The sequence below is a fragment of the Equus quagga genome, chromosome 8 (assembly GCF_021613505.1).
Source record: "Equus quagga isolate Etosha38 chromosome 8, UCLA_HA_Equagga_1.0, whole genome shotgun sequence".
Lineage (NCBI taxonomy): Eukaryota > Metazoa > Chordata > Mammalia > Perissodactyla > Equidae > Equus > Equus quagga.
The window spans coordinates 30,235,895-30,259,355 of record NC_060274.1 but is presented as its reverse complement, the minus strand read 5'-3'; the positions used below and the strand labels follow the sequence as shown (position 1 = coordinate 30,259,355).

General features: G+C 37.0%; 1 protein-coding gene across 1 annotated transcript in view; it reads left to right on the top strand.

Annotated features, from left to right (window-relative positions):
* RELN (reelin) overlaps positions 1 to 23,461 on the top strand; it is a 461,988-nt gene that overhangs the window by 134,940 nt on the left and 303,587 nt on the right. Inside the window, exon 3 of the mRNA XM_046670156.1 lies at positions 1,318 to 1,453. Within this exon, the coding sequence (XP_046526112.1) occupies positions 1,318 to 1,453 (136 nt within the window). The remainder of the gene's footprint in view (positions 1 to 1,317; positions 1,454 to 23,461) is intronic.

Genomic DNA, 23,461 nt, shown 5'->3' with positions numbered 1-23,461 from the left:
TTTAATTCTTACAATAACTTTAACTTGGAGGGAATGTGGTATTTTCATTTTGCAGAGAAGAAAACTGGATCTCAGAGAGAGTAAGTTATTTGCCCAAGTTCACAAAGCCAGTAAATGAATTTTTTATTTAACTGCCCACTTCTGGCATGACTTGATCGCTCATTTCCTTTTAGCTCTGAATAATATTCTGTGTCGGGATGTGCCGTAGTTTATCCATGCATTTCCCGAAGGACTTCTTAGTTGCTTCCAAGTTTTGACAATTATGAATAAAACTTCTATATGCATCCATGTGCGGGTTTTTGTGTGGACATAAATTTTAAATTTATTTGGGTAAATACCAAGGTGTGTGATTGCTGGATCAAATGATAAGAGTGTTTATTTTTGTAAGAAACTTCCAAAATGTCTTTGAAGGTGGCTGCACCGTCTTGCACTCCCACCAGCAACACTTGAGACAGGCTCTTGCTCCACATCATCGCCAGCATTTGGTCTTGTCAGTGTTTTGGATTTTGGCCATAATAGGCGTGTCCTGGTATCTCATTGTTTTAATTTTCAGTTCTCTAGTGACGTATGGTTTTGAATATCTTTTCGTATGCCTATTTTCCAACCATGTATCTTTTTGATGGGGTGTCTGTTCATGTCTTTTGCTGATTTTCAAAAATTGGTTGTTCATTTTCTTTTCGTTGAGTTATTTATTAATATTTTATATCTGAGGTAGACCTAAGAGAATCACCTTATTAAAAAAGAAAAGAAGCATCTCCTCATAGCTCAGCTGGGAGCTGACCTGGCACTCACAGCTGGGCCATGGTGTTCTCATGTTCAACATAAGCGGTTTCACAGAACATCAACATGAGACAAGACCACACTGAGATTGTGATGGTTTGAGACAAAAACAAGACCACTTTCTTTCTTGTTTTTGAGGAAGCTTAGCCCTAAGCTAACATCTGCTGCCAATCCTCCTCTTTTTGCTGAGGAAGATTGGCCCTGAGCTAACATCTGTGCCCATCTTCCTCTATTTTATATGTGGGACGCCTGCCACAGTAAGGCTTGATAAGTGGTGCGTAGGTCCACACCCAGGATCCGAACCAGGTCACCGAAGCAGAACGTGTAAACCCAACTGCTGTGCCACCAGGCTGGCTCCCAAGACCACTTTCTAATCATGCCTGAACACAGACAAAAGCAAGAACATGGTACAAACCACAAAAATGACCAACTTCCCCCTTTTCGTGTTAACATGACTACTGCTGCTTTTTTATCAATCATGATAAGAAAGACTTTGTTTTATTGTCCTTATAACTTCTGTTCCTTTCTGTCTCTCAGGGATCATGTCAGACCACCAGTTTGGGAACCAGTTTATGTGCAGCGTGGTGGCCTCTCACGTGAGTCACCTGCCCACAACCAACCTCAGCTTCGTCTGGATCGCGCCACCCGCTGGCACCGGCTGCGTGAATTTCATGTGAGTACCCAGCGTGTCTGTTACCGGTCCAGAAGGCAAATACTTACACCTCTCATGAGGTTACATATAGGGTAACTATTTAAATGTATTATTTTAACGGGTTTGATCTTAATTAAAGCCACTAGTTTTGGTGTCAAAAACAGGTCAAAACTGTAAAAAAAAAAAAAAAAAAAAAAGAAAACTTTAGCAGTTTATTTTTACATCTTTATTTATATCTCAAGAGTTCTAAATTGGATGTTAGCTGACAACAATACATAATAAAATAAAAGTGTGTGAAGAAAGCAAGGCGATAGGAAAATGTATGTTCAGAAAATGTAAACGGGTACAAAAAATTCCGTCCACGTTTTGGAAGAAGACCACAAATTTAGCTTTGAGCTCTCTGGCCATCAGTGTCGAGGGGGAAATGTGATCAGTTAGATGATTTGTGACGGCCAGAAGTCAGGGACTCTATAGAAACTTAACAACTCTCTCTCATGTGCTTTCAATAAGAGGAAGCTGGGGAATGTAGTGAGCAATTGTTCCAGCAGCATCCTTAGGTAAACGCTGCACTGTGGTTCAGAGGCTGTGACTTGTGACATCTCTCAATACAGACTATACTCCTACCCCTGTACCAGAGTCATCACTCCTCATGCTTCTTAGTCATCTCTCTTTATCCCCCATAGTATTTTTTTGAATCTGACACATGATATACTTCATTTATTTGTGTATATTGTTTATTGTCTGTCTCTTCCTGTTGAAATGCAGGTTCCTTGAAGGCGAGAATATTTTTCTGTTTTGTTCACTGGCTTGCCCCAACTATCTAGAACAGGCCCTGGCACACAGTAAGCGCTCACTAAATGTTTGTTGAATGGATAAGTAGGCCAATGGAATAAGGTCAAAGGCAGTTTAGAAACAGCTTTACTGTGGGCAGTCAAGCAAAATAGAGCTGGAAGGCATCTAGAATGGTTTTCTACTCCAACCTTCTGCTCAGACAACAAAATCCTGTGAAACCTCTGAATCCTCCAAAATTTACCACTACCTTTCCTTCCCCCTTGATAACATACAGTTGTGTGTTAAGGGTTCCTCTGGCACCCACATCACTGACTGTATACTCTTCGTGCCTGTCCTCTGGGTTACCCAGGCTGTGAACATCGGATGCATGCCACTCAGCTGGTTGACATCTAATCCTGTCATTTTCTCCCTCAGACAGTTTTTCATACAGAACTTTTCCCATCCAGTAACTTAGGGAAGACAATTGCAGTAGCTTCCTAACTGGACTGTTAACTCCCAGACATTTTTCTCCTCCAGTCCATCCCATGCATTGTTGTCAGGTTAATCTTCCTAAGGCACAACCTTGATCACTCAGAACCTGGATAGCCTAAAACTCCTTTCCGAAGACCAGCCCTTTGGTGTGGGTTGGCAGCCTCTTCCCAGTCTTGCTGTTTATCGTCTTCTCTCTTGTCTCCCACAGTGTGCACCTCCTTATAGAGCATTCCTATCAGGAATTCCCTGAACATTCCATGACTTTCTCTCCTTCTCCGTGCTTTTCCCTTGGACCAGAATGCTTTTTCCCCTTCAACTCCAATTGTTGAAATCCTACCCATTCTTCAAGGCCTTTTTAAAATGCCAACTTTGTTACAAAACTTTTCAAGACCTCAACAAAAAAAGTGATGTGTGTTGTCACATTTTGCTTGTAACTCTAGTGCAGATTATCTTTTGCTATTTGATTATATTTTACTACGGAGTCAAATTGTTTGACTTAATTTCTTGCCTTTTCTATTATGTTATGTTGGACAGGAACAAATTCTGGTTTCTTTTTGACCCCCTACAGTTCGTATGATGTCTCATACGTAGAAACCATGAAAAATACCCCTCAAATTATATGATGTTCAAATGTTGTCGTTTCCTTAAGTTTAACAGTGATCTCTGACTCTCCCTTTGGGTGTTCTTTCTCTTACTCATGTTGGCACTTGGAAGGATAATTTAGATTCTTGCTATGCATAACTTCTTAATTTAAAACAGGAATTACTTTTTTGAAAGATAGAACACAAAGTAAATCTATGTCAGCAATATAGAACTGCCTAATTCCAAATAGAGATCGTTTTAAATTGAGTCTATTTAAAAATAATATTTGATGGCTTATAGCCTGACCGTTCCTGGGATATCAAACTCTATTTTCTTCTGAGAAATAACTTACGTATTTTAAGTCTTAACCTCAAACAACGTTTTCTTAGCAATTGGTGATAAAAATACAGTTTGGTCAGAAATGATTTTTACTGACTACAAAGAAGTTTAGTCACCCTCACCCGTGTTCCCCAATAACATTTTGATGCTGCTGTTTGCACCTTTTACCATTCTTAATAAATGGTTAAGTCTGTTTATTGTAAGCCATGACAGTGTTGAATGTTACAGAGAGTAGCTGCTTCCTATGTGGGCAAGATGGTTTTTGTTGACGTCTTTTCCTAACTAGTTTATGAGAGAGCACAGGAAAACTGAACACTCAATGTGGACCCACTGAAGGAACTCATTTGAAATTTTCTGAACTAAAGTCTTGCAATTTCTTACTTCTTTTCCTCACTATAGTATTTATTATGTGTTGAGTAGAGCTACATGTAAGAGTTAGTATCTGTAATTAGTGTGGGCCCAGCAATATTCAACATTAATTTTAAATATGAAACAAAAATAAAATAGCACAAAGCTGATGGTATCTGAACATTAATATGCTATGAGTGTCTTTTTTCTGACTAACCTCAACAATTAAACTTTTGCTTTTTAAAGTGGGAAGAATCACTTTTTAGAAATTAAAATTCAGCCATGCTTATATACTTTTGTAATATATTTGGTGTAACTTTTTCATATTGTTAGTTAATTCATATCATTATTTAATTTCTCACATGTATGTTTTCTTTTTTAACTAGATTTTAAATCCCTCCCAGGTCAGAGACTGTGTATAGTATTTTTACACATTTAATTGTTCCTAAACTGAACTATAGACAATAGAAAGTCCTCAATAAATATTTCTTAATAGCTAATAATGATATCATATTTCATTGGTTCTGAGATACAGATTTCTTTACATGTTGGTATCCCTGGAGTAGAGTTCCATCTTACATTTGATGGCACCTTACAATTATAATTGGCAGCATTAATTTTATTTCTTTATGTCTATTATTGATGATGTCTTGGATTTGAAGAAACCCAGCAACTAATATTTATCATTTACCATCTACATGGTCTCTCGAAAGCTGGCAATTGAATTGCCACTCCTCCCCAATTCTATAATCTAATATGTCATCTGATAACAGCAAATGTGTGGTGCACGCTCTGTGGTTTTAAAATCCAGTTACCTATTAAAATAATCCCATAGTAAGAATTACAGAACATTTTAATTGAAATCCAAGTCAATTTGATAATGTGCTGGGTGTGCCTTTCCCAGAGAAGACTCAGTGGCACACTGTCTGAATAAACTAGGTTTTATTGGTAAACCACTTGGCCACATAATCGTCTGTGCTGTCTGTTTACTGCCTTTCTCGTTAAAAATAATCAAGTGAGAGACATGGAGGAGAGGAAGGCCTGAGGGTAAAATTGCTGACTGTACTGGTACAGATGCATGAAATGGATCAGTAACTAACATTATTCTATCATTATGTTATGACATCTGTTGATAACATTTATATTTTGAGTGATAATTTCACTCAGAGATCTGCTTAGTAGCCAGATCTTACGACAGGATAGTTTGTCTTTACTTTTATATTTGATTAGTCTTTAGTGACTAGTAAGCCTCAAGTTAAAAGAAGCACTTAATTATCCAAACTTCTTGGATGGTAAATCCAAAAAGAAATCCCGAGGGTGATGGGGAGGGTGCAGAGAGAAGAGAGGAAGGAGGGGGACAAGGAGGGGGAGAGAGAGAAAAAGGAGAAGGGAAAGGAGGGGGAGCAGGAGGAGGAGGAGGAGGAAGAGGAGGAGGAGGAGAGGAGCACAGGTAGGGACAGGATGAGGAAAGGAAGAGGAAGGAAATCCCCAAGCCATCCAACCCTAAAAGTTCATGAGAAACCACCGGGGAGAGAGGGTTATAAAATAACAACTTCAACGTAAATTAGTAATATTTTTGAAAATTTACAGCCACTGTTCTGAATAGTTTACATCTTTTAATCCATTTTATTCTCACAGTAATTCTGTGAAGTAGGTACTCTTATTATCTCAGTTTACAGGTGAGGAGATGGAAGTACAGAGATGTTACTGAACTTGCCTAACGTAACTCACTGGTGATTGACATGGCCTGCATTCAGAAGGCAGCCAAGTTTCAAAGCAGGTGGCTTTTACCACTTGACTGCAATTGCCTCTAAAATGATCACTTATCTATTTTATTATGGTAAAATACCGATGGTATTGGTACAATGAAAATCGATTAGAGTTGGTAGTGTGGTATCAGAATCTCTCAAGCTTTTTAAAGTGATCAACATGTGTTTCCTATCCTCATTTTGAAATCTATCTCTATATGAGATATCGTAAAATTATCTAATTCATTCGAATATTGAGAGACACTGGCTTAAACTCCTGAAATGCGGAGAACACGGTAGACTACTATGTCAGACGTGGGTTTGGTCTTGATATGTAATATGTAGGTTCATTCCTTCGATGCTCAGTATAACCCATTCCTTGTCACAAGGGGGTTCCGTGTAGGGGGGGAATGTGTGAATTAAAGGCAAAATTTGCTGCCATTCGATTTAGGTTTAACTGCTTGAACAGAGATGTTAGCATAATATTAGATTGAAAATGGAACATAAAAGAAGATCAGATTTCTGCCTAAATTAGTGCCAATTTAACTTTAAGTGAACTCTCCTAAAACTGACAACAGAATGAATCCAGTGTGTTCTATTGAAGACACTGAGTAACAACAGAGAATGAACTCAGGTCAGCAGAGAGGTACACAGGCGGACCACATTTGAACATTTGATATTTTAAAGGACATTTCTCCTAAAGGGATCATTTTTAAAAAGTACACTAAACAAGAAGACTAAAAAATCATTTTAAAAATTGAAGACACTAGCAGTTTCTGAATACCTGGCAGGCTTGAAATAATATAGATGCGGAGATGTGAAGCGCTGCCTTGGGTGTATCTCGGATGCCTTTAATTTTTGATGAGAGTTGTTACGGTCTGTCTGGAGGATTCCTCAGGAAAGATGGTATGGTTACCCATTTATTTCCATCCATCAGAAGAAAACATCGCGTATGTATGGGCCTTGTTACTTAAACATTTAAGTAAGATCAGGGACTCCCCCATGGGTGCATTTGTTGGGAGTGTATTCATCTTATAGATAAGGATGCCAACAGTTGATATGTACAAATCGTATTTTACTTTCTAGGTTATACATAGCTTACTGCCAAAATAAATTACTTCTCATGTGAGGCTGAAATGATCGTATCCACATGGTTCAGTAAAACCAGATACGCCGTTTTCCAAAGGAGGAATTTCATCTGTCTCCTAAGTGCCAAGTCTGTTATTTTCTTTCTGATGGTACAGTTTTCCTTTTTTTAAACAGACATTTCCCAACTTGAGACAATTATTTCAGTGCTGCTCAAAAACTTACCTTTGAATGACAGGATGAAAAGAATATTATCTACCCTTAAAAATGAATGTGTAGGAGCCACACCATAGTTCTTACTTCCTCGCACACCTCTGTTTTTCATCAAAGTTAAGTAGCCACTTAGGCCTGAGCGAGGAGACTGTCTAAGTTCGGAGACTAATGTATGTTCTTATTTGTCAACATTTTGGCAAATGAGGTCAAGATGCTTCCTGGGGATTTAATTTTTAATTTTAGGGAGTGTGGTAAAATGTTGAGATAAAATATGTCCATTAATCTTCAGGAAGGTTTGAAAAAAATATTTTTGTTATATTAATTATACAACATATTTAAAAATTTTTTAACAGATATTCAAAAGGCAAGACTCCTCCGTTTGTTTTTCCCGTCTCCTTCCTTCCTTCCTGTGTCTCCTCCTTCCAAGAAGCTACAGTGGAAACAGCCCTGGTTATATTAGGCAACCTACTGGAGTCTCACTGTGACACTTTTCTTTGCATCAAAATCATAAGACTATCAGAGAAGTGGAACTGCTTTATGGTGAGAAAAATGTCTATTTCAGGAATGAAATATTTTTAACTAGGGTCCAAAGATGGATCTGCTTTTATGGAATTCTATCCCACAGCACATAGTTGTGTTAGCGAATTTGTTATTTTTTTTAAATTGCTGCTTTTTTTCTTTTTAGATTGAAATATTAGTGTTTCCTAATGTTACATCTAGAAGAAAAAAAAACCCTATTGCAAACCGACACGTCCGCTCTTCCCTTCCCTTCATGTATGTAATGGGATCCTAACTTGTGGAGGGTACTTAAGTAAATGGACTGAGGTTTGGAATCCACGAGCTCCTCCTGTTTACAAGACCTTGTGGTTTAGACAGGATTACTACTCCACTTGGCAGTTCTTACTTGAAACCACATGGAACGTTTGTGAGCAAAAAGACCAAAATCAGTAAATCTGAGAGCTTTATGTATTACAATTATTAGCAGTTCTCTGTATCTAATAGAAATTTCTTAAATGAGATGGGGCAGAGATTTGGGTTATTTTTTTACGAGTAAAATTGATGAAACCCGTTTTAGAAGCCTCAAGTGTGAAGTTATGTTTTTTCTTCAAACTGCCTACACAGTCAAAAATAGTGATGACAGAGATGTCTGGGAAACAGGTGAATAAGTTTTTCTCATGGCAGCAACAGCTCTCTGGTTTGCCAATAGAGTGACTTGGAATAATATATATTAGCAGCAGGGTTTCACTTAGCTCTGCTCTGAGTAAAATCTATGAACATTAAGGCATTGTTAGAAATATGAAATAAAAGTTTGATTGCTTCTTCCAGATAAGAATTTTTTAAAGAACTTGTCCTTCTCTACTAATTTGGATATATGCGTGTGTGTGAATTTATATGACATATATGTATGTGTGTGTGTATATATATACACAGGTGTATACATACACACATTCCCCTATATGCATATCTACACAAACACACACATATATTCTGAAGTTTGTTTAGAACTGTACTTTTTAACATAATAGCTACAAACCACATGTGTCTATTTAAATTAATTAAAGTCAAATAAGATAGAAAGTTTAGTTCCTCAGTTACACTAGCCACGTTTCAAGTTCTCAATAGTTACATATATCTAGTGACTATCATATTGGACAGCACAGATCTGGAACATTTCTATCGTTACAGAAAGTTCTGTTATGCAGCACTGGTTTAGAGAACCTAATGAATTATCTTTTCCTCTAATGTTACCTGAATATTAACAGAATGTGTCCGTGTACTTCAAAGGACGTACGGAAGGAGTAAAGTGAAGCTAAGATTTTGCCATTGTCCTGTGAACTTGAACCATCGTTACCGCTAAACTGGCCAAGTAGGGCGGTGTTATGTAAAGAGCTGGTCACCTAACTGTTCATTTTAATTTTGTTTGCCAGTGCAGCAATTTCTATGGTCTTTAACTTCCCGGGTAATGGAAGGCCAGGTGTGACAGGTGAGGATTCCCTCGGTTACCTTCTCATACGGTGCTTGGAGTTTAGTGCTGCTCTTTCGCTGCCCTGGGCTAAGGCGCTGTTCCTCTCTCTGTTCTCACTCCTGGGTCGTCGCCCCTGTTCCCACTTTGCTGATCCCCCTCATCCCCTGTAAGTTCTGGACCTTTTCAAATGTGCCCTCACACCATGAAAACTTACCGCCATGTGCCTATTATTTAAAGTTAGCTGTTCTAGAAGGGCTAATCCTCATTAATATGAAAATGAGTGATAATGGAATTTGGAATACTGTGTGATGATGATGATGATGGGACTGGTAGTGTAAAAATAGCAACTTCCATCTATTGAGCACCTGTGTACCACGCAGCTTACTAAGTTCCTTTACTCTCCCAGAACCACTGTTACTGAAGGAAGAGCTTGAAGAGCTCACAGAGATAGGTCTGTTTTGATCCAAAAAATGTCAACTTAATTACCATCCTGTATTACCAGTCTCTGTCACTTTTAAAATAGTAATTATGAAGACAGGATAGAAACTTGGGAGAAGCTTGGAATATTAAGTGACAAAAGCATAAAAAAATTACTTCTACAGTTTCAAACACATTAAAATTATGTTTGCAGAGGACTTCTGGCATCATGGAAGACTGAGCTGGCACGGCAGAAACTCTTGCCGCTAAAATCATCTCGAAACTTCAGTAAAGTTTCTAAACTAAAAGTTTCTAAACTTACCTAAAATGAGTCAACATTTAAAAGAACTATAAAAAAGAAAGTGAAAACACGAAGTGCGAGTAGAGAGGAAAGATAGCAGAGGTGGATCAGCAGGTGGGAGCTCATGTGGTGGTGCCCGACACCTATTTTCAACTTGGATTTAGGTTCTAGCCCTGGAGTTTTAACCTAAGACTTGGAGCTGTAGTCATGAGCCCCTTCAAAGACAGCAGGAGAGAGAGCTGGAACTGGCCCACTCTGTGAAGCCTGGAGCCTCAAACTGTTATCCCACTCTGCCTGGGAAAACAGCAAAGAGCTTGTCATCTGACGGGAGACTTATGGTAAACATAAGTCACTTATGAGAAACTAAAACTCTCAGCGTGTGAGGATTCTGATTTTACATTATTAATCTGGTACAGAACGTCAACTTAAGAAATTAACACCTAATAGAAGTTTTAGAAGGAAAGCATAGAAAGAATGAGGACAGGCATTTTTGAAGAGATAATGGTGGAGAATGTTCTAGAACTAAGGAAGACATGAGTCTTTTCTGTGGAAGCAACATAAATAAAATAAATTAGCACTGATATAGATCATAGTGAACCTTGAGGATATCAAAGATAGAGAAAATCTCAAAGGCAACCAAAGAGAAAAGGTAGATTTTTATCATTTTAGTCTATTAATGGTCTTCTCATCAACAACAATAGATGCTGGAAGACAGTGGAACGACATCATCAAAGTAGGGAAGGAAAATAATTGTCATCCTAAATTCTGTACCTCGATAAATTATCACTCAAGTGTGAAAAACAAAGACATTTTCAAAACAAAAGGTTTGAGATTTTTACCACACACAGGCCCTTTTAAAACAAGTTTTTAAAGGATACGCTTCAATGAAAAGAAAACAAACTCAGAAGAAAGGTGTAAGATGTAAGAAATTATGATGTGATGCAATAATTAATAATAATTAGTAAGCATGCTAGAAATTCCAAATAAGCACTGAATATACAAATAAACGTATATATAAAATGTACACCAATAACTATTTTCTGATAGAATTTAAAGGCAAAGAATAACTAAAAGACTAAGCAACACCAGTGTGTAAGTTGGGGGAAGGAGAGAAATCAGTATTAAAGTTTTCTAAGGTCCTCTAATTATTCTGGAAGAACATTGTAGGCTTAGTTAAGGATAATTGTTAAAAACGCAAATGCATAGAAAGGAAATAAAAGTGTAACTTCTGGGCCAGCCCTGGTGACCTTGTGGTTAAGTTCATCATGCTCTACTTTGGCAGCCTGGGTTCAGTTCCCAGGTGCAGACCTACACCACTTGCTTGTCTGTCAGTGGCTATACTGTGGTGGCTCACATACAAAAAGAGGAAGGTTGGCAACAGATGTTAGCTAAGGTGAATCTTCCTCAGCAAAAAAAAAATAATAATAATAAAGTAAAAAATAAAAGTGTAACTTCCAGAATAGGGGAGGAGATAGGGAAAAGATTGAAGAAAATAATTAATCCCTCAAAAGAAAGGAAAAAAGCTAACTTTAAAAGCATAGAGGTACAAAATGTAATGTAAGATATATTAAGTATATATACGTATACATTTACAATAAATGTAAACAGATTAAATTCACCAGTGAATACAATGTGACTTTCAGAATGCAATTTCAAAAGTCTAGCAATGTGCTACTTCCAAGAGACAAACTCAAACATAATCGCACAAAAGCATTGAAAGTAAAGAGATGGAAAAAGATATACCAGGCAAATGCTAACTAAAAAGAAGTGTTGTCACTATATTGATATCAGATGAAATAAGTAAAAAAAATAATTATATTAGGGATAAAGGGTAATTAGCTAAGAACAAGATAACTTGCATATATACAAAGCTGAAAGAAGCATGCAAAATTGAAAACTACCTTTGAGGTGATAGGATACTGAGCACATATCTTTTACTATGTCAATTCAATAGTATTATAAAATTATTTGGACAAAAATTCTTTAAACAATGTTTGTTGGATGGATGAAAGAATGCATGCATACATGAATGAAAAACTGCATGAATGTACCAGAAGATTGTGTTCAGAGAATTAGGATTTATACTGTGTTATTTAAATCTCCAGACGTGCATTGGTGACATCCAGCTTAATATTATAACATTTTAAGTGCTCTGGAAACACTGATTTGGTCATTTAATAAAACTTTATTAATAATTAAAATTTCTGATTCGCAGTTAGTTTTTCTCTAATAATTGAAGTGGTATTACACAAATTTCTCTTCTAAATAGTAATTCTGAGGGCTTAAACAGGCTGAAACACAAATATTTCTATTGTTAATTAAGTTAAATAAGACTTTTCCTTCTTTTGAATGCTGTCTAGACTAACCTAAAATATAAAAGTTAATATTAATAGTATTTTTTAAATTGAAAGGCCCAACCCCATGTAAACCTTTGCTGTTAAAAAATTTATAAAGAAAACCAATTTGAGGAAATAAAAATTTTAAACCACAGATTTTCTGCAATTTTAAGATAACCTGTTTAAAATTAAATCAGTGCATATTCAGAAGTTGTCTTATTTAGCACTGAGAAATAAATATTAAACAAAATTATTTCTGTTTTCATTTTAGCACCTCACGATATTGAGGTCAGGTTTTAGCTACCCACGTTGACAAGTCCTAAGCTGGAAATAAAAATGTGTTAGTCAAATATCCTTCGTTTATTCCCACTATTAGTATTTACAGAAGGGATTATCAATAATATAAGCGTATTAGATCTGGGCTGACATATATTTCAGAGAGCAGTGTCCTAAAATATTACACGGAAGATAAACAGTAGAAATGCTTCTAATTAAAAATGTACACTGCGGTTGCAAAGGAGCCGAGATGGTAGGTCCCTTCATCAACCCTTGGTTTTAACTTAAGCAAATATATTGCAGTAGGGCTGTAAGGCTAAGCTACATAAGCCTTTCTTCTAAATCCGCCCGCAGGCATTAATGCTCAGATTTGAGACGGCATCCTTATTTGCTAAGTGCAAAGATGGCTACAAAAGAGCTTTTCTCACTTTGAGGATGAAAGCTAAAGTATTCTTTAATTTTGGTTCCTGCCTGGCTCATCTCAGCACCATCATAGTTATTTGGCTCAAAACCAAAAAGTAGCAATACGGTGCTTACATGTCTATGGATCAAAATTAGATGAAAAATTGCTGTTTCTCATCTCCAAAGCTATTTGCTGCACATTTTATAACCCTCAAGATGCCTTTTGTAATATGTGATAACAGAGCCAACTGCAGCATCTGCCTGGAAAGAGATTACTTTAATTATGGACTCAATGTCCTATTTTCTGCAAGTGATCCCCAGAGACAGGCTTCCTGCCGGAGGAGAGGTGCAGGATGCACATTAAAGCTCACACATCAGCCGCGAAGGGGTGGAGAAAGTGAGACAAGGACACGTGTACACCGCCTTCATTTTCCTAGTCTGTGATGCGATGGAAGAGTCTACAGTGATAGGTTTTTAATTATTCCAGCATCTGTCGTTACGGCCTTCTGATGGTAAGGGCAAGATGAGCTTATAAAAGAGCAAAACGTTTGACAAGACTGTACAGGAAACACACTATATTTAAAAGGTTTGGTAAAACACCATTTTCTTTAAAATCTTCCTCCCAAATTGGAAAATATATATGCTTGATCAGTTACTTGCTATAACATTATTAGAAAGTGAAGCTAAGTGGTTTTCTTGTCAACCCCAGTTCTGGATAACACATCAAGTGCCTCATTATTAAGAATTCATTTGCCGTTCAGTATAATAGAGCCGCTCATAATGAATTTCATTCAGAATCAGTGTGTATGTCTTGTGTATTTCCATGGAAGTTCTTTATAATTGAACATTGATTTAATATCGTAAATGGACACAGAGCAAATTGTTGCCTTGCTCGTATTAATTACAGAATTAGACTCCTTGATGAATAGCTTTTTTGAGAATGAGTGTGTGGTTTTTCTTTTTAAAAGCATAGCACATACTCACATATTTGGGATATTTGGGATTTCATCTGACTTCTCAAAAAGTGTAAGCATATTTTGCATTTTTTGAAAGATGGAGGATTATAGAAGAGTAACCATGAGAATTAAATTCCTCTTTTGAAGTTTAAAATTAAGAGATTTGGCATGGAATCATTTTGTGAGTGGGAGGGAAAGATGGAACAGAAAAATGTACCTACATTCATATCAGGTCTTTTAAATATTATGCCAACTATGACATTCATAATTTTCTGGTATAAAATGAAATGCTATTAATATTTTCATACTTTGAAAAAGAAATCTGAGTAAATACGAGGCCATTTTAAATGGTAGCACCTAACTCTAAAACATTAAAATGAAATATTTGATATTTTTCCGAGTTCCTAATTGATAATAAATTCCACATTGGAGAAATTTTTTTAAATATGATGAAATGGATAGCTTCATAGAGATTTTTGTATTTTATATCTTATAGATAAACAATTGAATCTGTATTATTCATATATCATCAGAACTAAAAGATTGAGTTTAGTGTCATTTCTGTTTAAAGATCATGGATATAAGGGATTAGAGCAGTATTTATGGACTTAAGGAAAAATGGAAACTTACTAGAAACTGAGAGTATAAATAATTATATTAAGTCATGAGTGCATGGAAAATAATTCCTGACTTTTTCATTTTATATTTTGATATTAAAAACACAGGATTTTTGCTATTAAAACACAGGATTTCCTCACTTCATACAGTGGGTCTTAATAGGTTGTGCAATCAGATACCCCATACGAATAAATAGCAAGGGGAGATTTCTAAACAGCCCGTTTGGAGCACAATGAGATCACCTCTTCAGAGATCAAAGGGAATCAGAGTTTTCTCTCAAGGAGTGTTTATTCTGTGCTTTCAATTCCATTTTGCACTTGGGTAATCCCAAATAAGGCATTTTAAAAAATAAATATTATGTTTTTTAATCCAAGTGTCGTATTTGGAATGTATACTTTTTTTTTTCCTGCCAACTGTTTATTTCACATATTTTGTCTTTCTCTGTGTTTTTTGTACAAGTGTCAAGTTTTTTTGGCTTTCTGTATTTCACGTTCGCGTCTGAATGCAGAATGCCTTAATTTGGACTTACAATTTAAAAGAATGACAGTAAATAAATACATGCCACAATCGGACTTTGTTTTTTCACATTTAAACTTGACAGTAAATACTTTTTTAAAAAAATGAGTTTAAAATCATTTTGTTTTCTGACTGTGAAAGCAGCGCTTATTTATTGAAGAAACATTTAAAACTACAGCTAAGCAAATACCTAAGTGTGTACACACACACACACTCACACTTGCACCCGTGCACATGTGTGCATGCACGCACACACACACGCAAACACATGCATGTTCTTACTGTCTCAGAAATAAGAACACTAAGTGTCTTGGGATATATTTCTCCAGATGTATGCATGTGTTCAATTTTATTTTTTACAAAATTTTGGTTTTGTATTGTAATTTATCATATTTTCTGTTTTCTAATCTAGCTTTGCTTTTAAACGTAGCACTACATTATAAATGTTTTTCTAATAAACATCCGTCTACCACATCATCTGGATAGTATTCTATTATATGGCTGTACTGGAATGCATTTAATCAATTTCTTATTTATGGACATTTTGCTTGTTTCTGGTGTTCACTATTCTAACAGCTTTATGATGAACGGCCTTGCACTAATGCTCTTTGCACACTCCTAATTATGCAAGTATATTATTTTCATGGTAGAGTTAGCTATGAAGCCAACCTGATTAAATGAAAAGATAAGTTATGAAGTCAACCTGATTAAAATAAACCCATATTATGATCTTTGTACTAAGGCCAGCGTTACAAAGACTAATGGCAGTTAACTATTCAACTTTTTTTTTTTTTTTTTTTTGCTGAGGAAGATTCACCCTGAGCTAACGTCTGTGCTAGTCTTCGTCTATTTTGTATGTCGGTCACTGCCACAGGATGGCTGCCAATGACTGGTATAGGTCTGTGCTGGGGAACTGAACCCAGGCAGCCAAAGCAGAGCACACTGAACTTAACCACTAGGCCATGAGACTGGCCCAAACTTCTCAACTTTTAACAATAATAGTTCTGTATAATAATGTTTGATAATTATTCATGGCTAAGATAAATGCCAGTTTCCTTATCATTGTTCTAATTGTCTATCCATAACCTTAATTAAGAAAATATTGTCTCTCACTTTGCAGTATTTTGTGTTCTATTGTTAAATTTCAATAAATGCCTTTTAAATGTCTGTTTTATAAGGCAAACTAATTCAATTGAAAAGCAACACATTCGGTCCCCTTTCCTCAGCTCCCTGGAATTCACAGCCTTGCAACTAACTAGTCAGGGGTGAGTGAGCCTTTTAGTCTAATGTTTATGTTTTTAAAAATATCTTTTGTTATTTCAGCTGTATAATTTGAATGTACTACTCCCATTTTTTCTTTCTATTAAAAAAGCATAGAGGGGCTGGCCTGGTGACGTAGTGGTGAAATTCACATGCTCTGCTTCGGCGGCCTGGGGTTCACGGATTTGGATCCCGGGCACAGACCTAGCATCGCTCATCAAGCCATGCTGTGGGGGCATCCCACATAAAATAGAGGGAGACTGGCACAGATGTTAGCTCAGTGACAGTCTTCCTCACAAAAAACAAAAACATAGAGAATGTAATTCCTGTAGTACGTGAGAGTTGGCTTTATTATGTTATGCAAGTATTCACTTTCCAAATTGTTAATTCTTTAATGATTATAGGTCCATAGTACAGCCTTTAAAATTGTCATGTGTTGACATACACACTTTTCTGTTTATTAACGCTGTTTTCTTATAGCATTGTCATTGTCTATCCTTTCTTTCATGTTCTATTTAGTCGTCACTGGGAAAGTAAATTCTTAATACAGATATCCGTAAGCTTTTCCCAAAGGAAATCCTACAGACTGATTCTTACACATCATGGTTTATTGTACGAAAACAAATGTGAGCGTGATTAATATTGACCTAACCACAAAGAAGAACCTTTAAACTCTTTCACTTTCCTCTCTGCTTTGGCTATATTAAAAGCAGGGCATTACTGCAAGGAGAGAGAGCCTGGCAGTGTATTTAGAACCTTGGTGCTGCATTGGCTGTCTGCCTGCCCTTAATCCCAACTCAGTGATTTATAAATCACCTAGAAGTGAGAATTCACAGTCAAATATTCAAGTTTACAGGTGACACTGGACTATTTTTAGGGAGTGAAAGGCTAACTCAATGTGAATAAATTGTAGGATGATATTGTAAACACCAGTGAGCAGAAGAGTGGCAAAACCGATATCAGTATGTGGACAAATTTAAAGAAATGTAAGCAAGGAAAAAATGATTTGAGCTGTTGTTACAAAATGACAGTCTTTGAGTTATCAGTTCTACTCCAAGAGGGAGACTCAAGAAGCACTTGTGGGCTGTGTCTTGAATTGTGGCTTACACGATCCCCCAAATTCTGGGAAACCTCTCAGGCCCAGTGGAAAGAGAATAGACAGGGCTGATCTCACAGGAATAGTGGCTGCACGTTAGATAAATTATGTTTGTGTGGATTCCATATTATATCAATCGTAAAGGAAAGACCTTGGAAAATGTATGTCTATGTGTTTCCAAAGAAAGAAGGCTCTAGATAACCACTATAAGTCATTTCGTTTTTTGGGGAGAGGTAACTTCCTGCATACGACCTTTTTGTATTTTTATGCAAATTTAAGTGATTTACATTTCCTTGATTTTTTAATGTAATGACACCTATCTTGGAAGCCATATCCTCTTTCTGCTAATTCTACACTGAGAAAATGAAGACAAAAGACTAGAGCACGCGGAAGTGCCTTTTTTTCTGTTTTAGAAGACTTGACATATAACAGTTCAACTTACGGACATTATCCATGATTGAACTTAAAAAATAAGTGTTTTTTATGAAGATTTAATCAAGGAGTTTAAATATCTAATACTTTTGAAGTATACTTTTGTTGTTTCAAATCCATTTATGCAGAGCTTTCCAATACAGCGACATTGGGGATGGCCTCGTATAATTAGTATCCATTAAAAAAATGCTGTTTTCAATGGCGATTTTCAAAGTAACATCCTTTGGTGTACCAATTGTTAAAAGTCTAGGTTTAAACATTTGACTTAACAAAGGGACTGTCAAAACTTTTATTATTATAGCACTCTTATTGAACCTCTGCCAGTTCACGAGAATGACTTCCCGCAACCCATAACGCTAGACGTTTTATTTTTTTTTTATTTTTTGCTGAGGAAGACTGGCCCTGAGCTAACATCCATGCCCATCTTCCTCTACTTTATATGTGGAATGCCTGCCACAGCATGGCTTGCCAAGCGGTGCCATGTCCGCACCCGGGATCCAAACTGGCAAACCCCAGGCTGCCAAAGCCGAACATTCGCACTTAACTGCTGCACCACCGGGCCGGCCCTGACGTTTTATTTTTAGGTATAAAATTGTCACAATATCCAATAACAGTATTTGACGAAGAAGTGTGAATCACTGGCAAATCCAATGTTTAAATTAATAAAATTGTAGTAAAGATACTTGTATGTTTAAACTTTCCTAGATAACTTACTTTTCACTTGATGCCTTAAGTCAAACTCATGACTCGACTTTAAATCTGAGAAAAATTACACCTTAAAGACATCTACCCAGCTGCCTGTCACAGAAACTTCAACACATGGTTAAAGATACATTTTGTTTGCCTGGAAAGAGGAACGTTTGTATATGTCATCATGAAACATGTAAAACTTTACAAGCTCAAATATTAACCAAAATATGATTATAAGTATTTGAAATGGAAGGAAAATTCCATAGCAACATCGACTCAGAAATAGCTCTATCATAGCTCTATAATATTTGTCTGCATTTCTACAAACTTAATCACTTTCATGAAAAATGTCTTCTGTATATGAAGTTGCTTGAATGACAGTCAGACAGCTGAAAGTTGACAATGGAAAATCACACAGAAAGATTCCCAGCATATCTCTATATTATCTTAAAGATTGCTTCTGTTTCTTTCTGCAGTTTCTTCCATGCCTAACAACTGGCCATTCCTCTGGACAATCACATGTGTGTAAATTAACTTGGATAATGCTGCCTTTTAATTTTTATTTTATTATTTATTTATTATGAGGAAGATTGGCCCTGAGCTAACATCTGTTGCCAGTCTTCCTCTTTTTGCTTGAGGAAGATCGGCCCTGAGCTAACATCTGTGCCAGTCTTCCTCTATTTTATGTGGGACACTGCCACAGTGTGGCTTGAGAAGTGCTAGGTCTGCGCCCAGGATCTGTGCCTGTGAACCCCAGGCCACCGAAGCAGAGTGCATGAACTTAACCATTATGCCATCGTGCTGGCCCAATGCTGCCTTTTTAGAAACATTGCCAGGTAGGTGCATTGATGAGAGCAAAGTTTTCTTAGCATGGCATAACTTCAGGTTCTAAGGGATAGTTAGAAAGACCTAAACTCTCATTTTAGAGATGAGGAAACTGAGGCCCAGAGAGGTTAATTCAACATCATAGAGCTAGATGGTGACAGCCCACCCTCAGCAGAACCCGAGACTTCCACTGCCCTCTTCACCGCACCTCCTTCAGCTCAGCAGTCGTCGGGGCTGGCAGAGGCACTGCAGGCTGAGCTCCGCTCTTCTGCTCCCCGTCTTCCCTTCCCGTATTAAAGATGCAGCAGAGACAGTGAAGCATCACACTTAAACACTGTAATATTGATCTTTGATTATTGATGAAAAAGGGGCTATTTCCTTTGGATTTACTAGTCTACATGGTCCGTGACCTTATATTCTAGGTTTTCTGGAACAGGCTCAGTTTCAGATTACTGTAGTCTTTCTAATAAGGTCGTCCATTAAATGTGTAGAACTAACTAATAAATGTATAAAATTTAATCTTCATTCATTTATAAGTCCATCAGAACCAACTTCCAAGTTAGGAAAAAGTTTTGTCGGATTATCCATCCTTATTTTTATTTAAGAATACTGTATGATTCCCCAAGTCTCTTTTGGTCTGCCATCCACTATGCTAGATTCTTTACCTCATTCTTCTTATTTAATCTTCACAACAATCTTATGAAAAAGCGGTATTATTATCACATTTTACAGATGAGGAATCAGAGGCTTGGAGCCCTCGAATAGCTTTCTCATTACGCAGCTGCTTCATCTAGCTGGCACAGGCAGGATTGCAGCTCAGGTTTAGCCCCGGCCAATTTGGGCCCTTAATTGATGCTTTTCCGATGACCACACAGAGATGATTATTACTATATGTAAAGGCAGTACAAGAAAATAAAAGAAACCCTTAAAATACTACAATCTGGAGTCTACATATATGGAAATAGTTAATAAATTGATTAGTAGTTATTGTTTTGAGTGTTTAGGAAAACTTCTATTTGGGGAGAAAAAGAGAAAAGAAAATTTTAAAATAAAAGAAAAGGAACATGGTCTTTTGATTCATTACAGGAGTCAAAACTGGCTGTTACAGTAGAAGAACGGAGAGAAGGAAGAGGCGAAAAATACAAAGATCTTCGAGTCTTCTTCCTTTTATCAAAGGCCTGATTCCTGATATATTACTTGTACCCCAAGTTCAAGATTTTTCTTACTATGCTCATGGCATAAGTTTCAGTTTTCTGGACTCATCAGGAAAATTTGCGTATGTGGAAAATCTTATTTTCCAACTATTTCCAAATAATGAAGCGTTATTCTCTGTGTGTGTGTGCGTGTGCGCATGCCTTAAAATAATATGTATCGTCCCCTTAATATAAGTAAAGACAAAAGTAGTCAGAGGACTTGTTAAAGTTCTGGTGTCATTATCTTCTCTGCCTCAGTTTCCCCATCTGAAGATAAAGTTACTTTTATTTTATTTATTTTAGGAGAAAATCATGAAGGATTGCTTCATTGTATGCCAGATTGATATTCCTGGGTGTCAGTAACTTTGAAGGTACAAAGCGTTGTTCCTTGGGGCTATTCGCTTTTCTCAGTTCCCGTGTGGTTTTACTGAGAAACTTTATTGAGAAATTGATAGGGATGTGGATGTTACCACGTAATAGGAAACAAACCGAAAAACAACTGACCAGAGGATTGTAGAAGGTAACTGGCCATGTATGTAGCAAAAGCATAAGTTTCCAGTGACTTTCCAGAGAGACTAATGTCACATCTGCTTGAACATCCTCATTATTGACCTGAAACAAGGGAAAACAGCAAGTTAATCAAGTTCTTAGATGATCCTGAGTGGAGAGATGGTTGTCACTAAATACCAGTAAGGAACAAGACAAAATTCAAAAGGTTGCTCGAGAATGTTAGAGAGAGTCAGGAAATAACCACAACAGCAAAACTGAAGCTTAAAAATGTAGGCAAATGTATCTAGAGAGGAAGTAATTTTAAACACTGCTATTAGATCAGCTAGGATTAGAATGCAATAATGATAATGTTATATGAGATATAACTTGAAATTAATTTAGTTAAAATGCTACTGTATTTAGGACCCTCGTATTCAGATTCTGCATAAAGGATCAGATGAACATTCTTTGCTGATGAGACCTCATTTTGAGTTCCTTGATTACAGATTACAAAGCAGTAAGAAAAGGAAAAGATTAGTCTTTGTCGTATGTGTGCAAATACCGTACAGCTCAGGAAACTTCAGGGCTAGCCAGCCACGAGCTACAATTAAAGGCCCCCTTTCCCTCAAAATATGTCCCTTACCTGTCTGAAGTGGTGCGTGAGGTTCTTATCTTTGCAGTTGCCACTTTCTGTTAAGTTGCTATTTCAGCTGTTTCCATTCCATTGATTACCTGTGAAGAGGAAATCTGGACCTGAATTGGTTTGAAAGACTCTTTCTTTAGCAGCCCCGTGGCAGAGGCAGGACTGAGTCGAGGAAGCAGGACAGATGAATGTGGCATGGGATCTGCACAAGGGTCAGAAGGGCCAGGTGGGGCCAGATGGTGTCGCCCTGGGCAGCTTGAGCGACTGATTTCTGAGGGCCTGGGGAGAAAGGGTGGTTAGAGAGCACTCGCCAGGCGGTCACTGACTGGGGAAGAGGAGGTTAGTGAAAGTCACTCAGACTCAGAGGTTTTCTGATTCACATAAGAAAGCAAAGTGGCTGTGGCTACAGCTAGCTATTTTCTCCTGGTCCTATGGATTTAACAAGACCAACCATTTGAACAACTAGCCTCATTCTCACCAGCTTCTTCTTTACAGAAATGCTATTAGCTTATTCAGGGGCTTAATGGTGGGATCATTACATCACTCACTGGATAGATTCATAATTTGGACACTAAAAAAGTTCCATTGGATTTAATATCTGAAATGTGTTTCCCTCTGGATGAAAGACATTTTCAGGGTCAATTAAAAAAAAAAAGACTTCTGTGTTGGTTTATTTCTGTGAAGGGAAATCCACAATGAATTAATTGTGCTCAATGAATTTTTGCTCTTAGAAAATTGTTTTAAGGCCAAGCATTGCTTGTTTCGAACATTGTACCAGAGGCATTTATTTACAATCTGGTACATATGTAGTTTGAGCTTCTTAGCATAACTTATGGTGAATTAATGACTTGTTATTTATTGCTCAGCCCCTCTGCAGAAGTGATTTATAGGGCCGTGCTATGCACTGGCGGTTACTTTGCAGTCTCTGTGCTGGCTGTCTCATCAATATCGTTAAATGAATTCGCAGTGACACAGCTCTGCTACTGTAGTTTTTGATATGAGGGATAACCAAACATAAATCAGGACTTATATTTAATTCATAAGATGTACCAATCTCTCATGTAGGCATGAGTTAGGTTAGAGGATGTCACAAACGTGTTTTACAGTACCTCTTGTGATTAAACCCAGGCCCTTCCGTAGGACTCTACACACCAGGCAAAAATAATAGGTTATTCTACACCATGGCATTTTTCAGATAAATGCAATTCATTTTTATTTCGGTGTGATTGGTTTCTATCTTTGCCCCACAAGTGGGACGTATTTTCGAAAGTAACACAGAGAGAGGTGTAATGAAAGACCAGTTGTTTCAAGTTAGTAATTCTTGTATATCCTTTAAGTAGTTAAATATTAATTAATAACTACAATTTATTTCTCTAAATCTTTTTTTGCATAAGGTTTTAAAAATAGAGTTATTGAGCATGAATGCTGAGTCAAAATACTTTCTGTTGTAAGCCTTAAAATTTCTTTTCAATAGTGACTTAAAAAATGTTTAATTAACTATGTGAGAAAGGGCCTGGTTATCTTTCCTTGTGAGTCCAGTTCAAGAAAAGGGAAGTATTACAGCTTAATATATGGTGAGGAAAGTCAGTCCGTTGTTTGTTTGGAAGCAAACAATTATACAGAAAACAGAAAGAAGATATATTGATGTCAGTTTCCTAAAAAAAGAGGGGGAAAAAATTTCACTCTCCTAGTGTCAAGAGAATTTTACTGGCATTGTTGTTATCATCGCTACAATGACCGATATTTATTCTCTGAACCACACACCGTGAGTGCACTGTAATCCATGCAGAAGATGTGAGTTTTCCTCCTGGAGAGAAGGGTCATCTGGCTCCAGCAGTGCTGCAACCAGGAGTGCTGGGATAATGGCGAGATTGCCAGGTTGTCTAGCCTCTTCCCTGGCCCGCTGTGTCGCCCTGTGATCAGCTCTGCTGACTGTGACAAAGAAAGAACATGACATGTTTCTGCCAAAGAAAATAATCCCAACGTATGCAAGAAACTGACACAAATGTCTTCTCCTCCGTTCTCTGGTTCCAG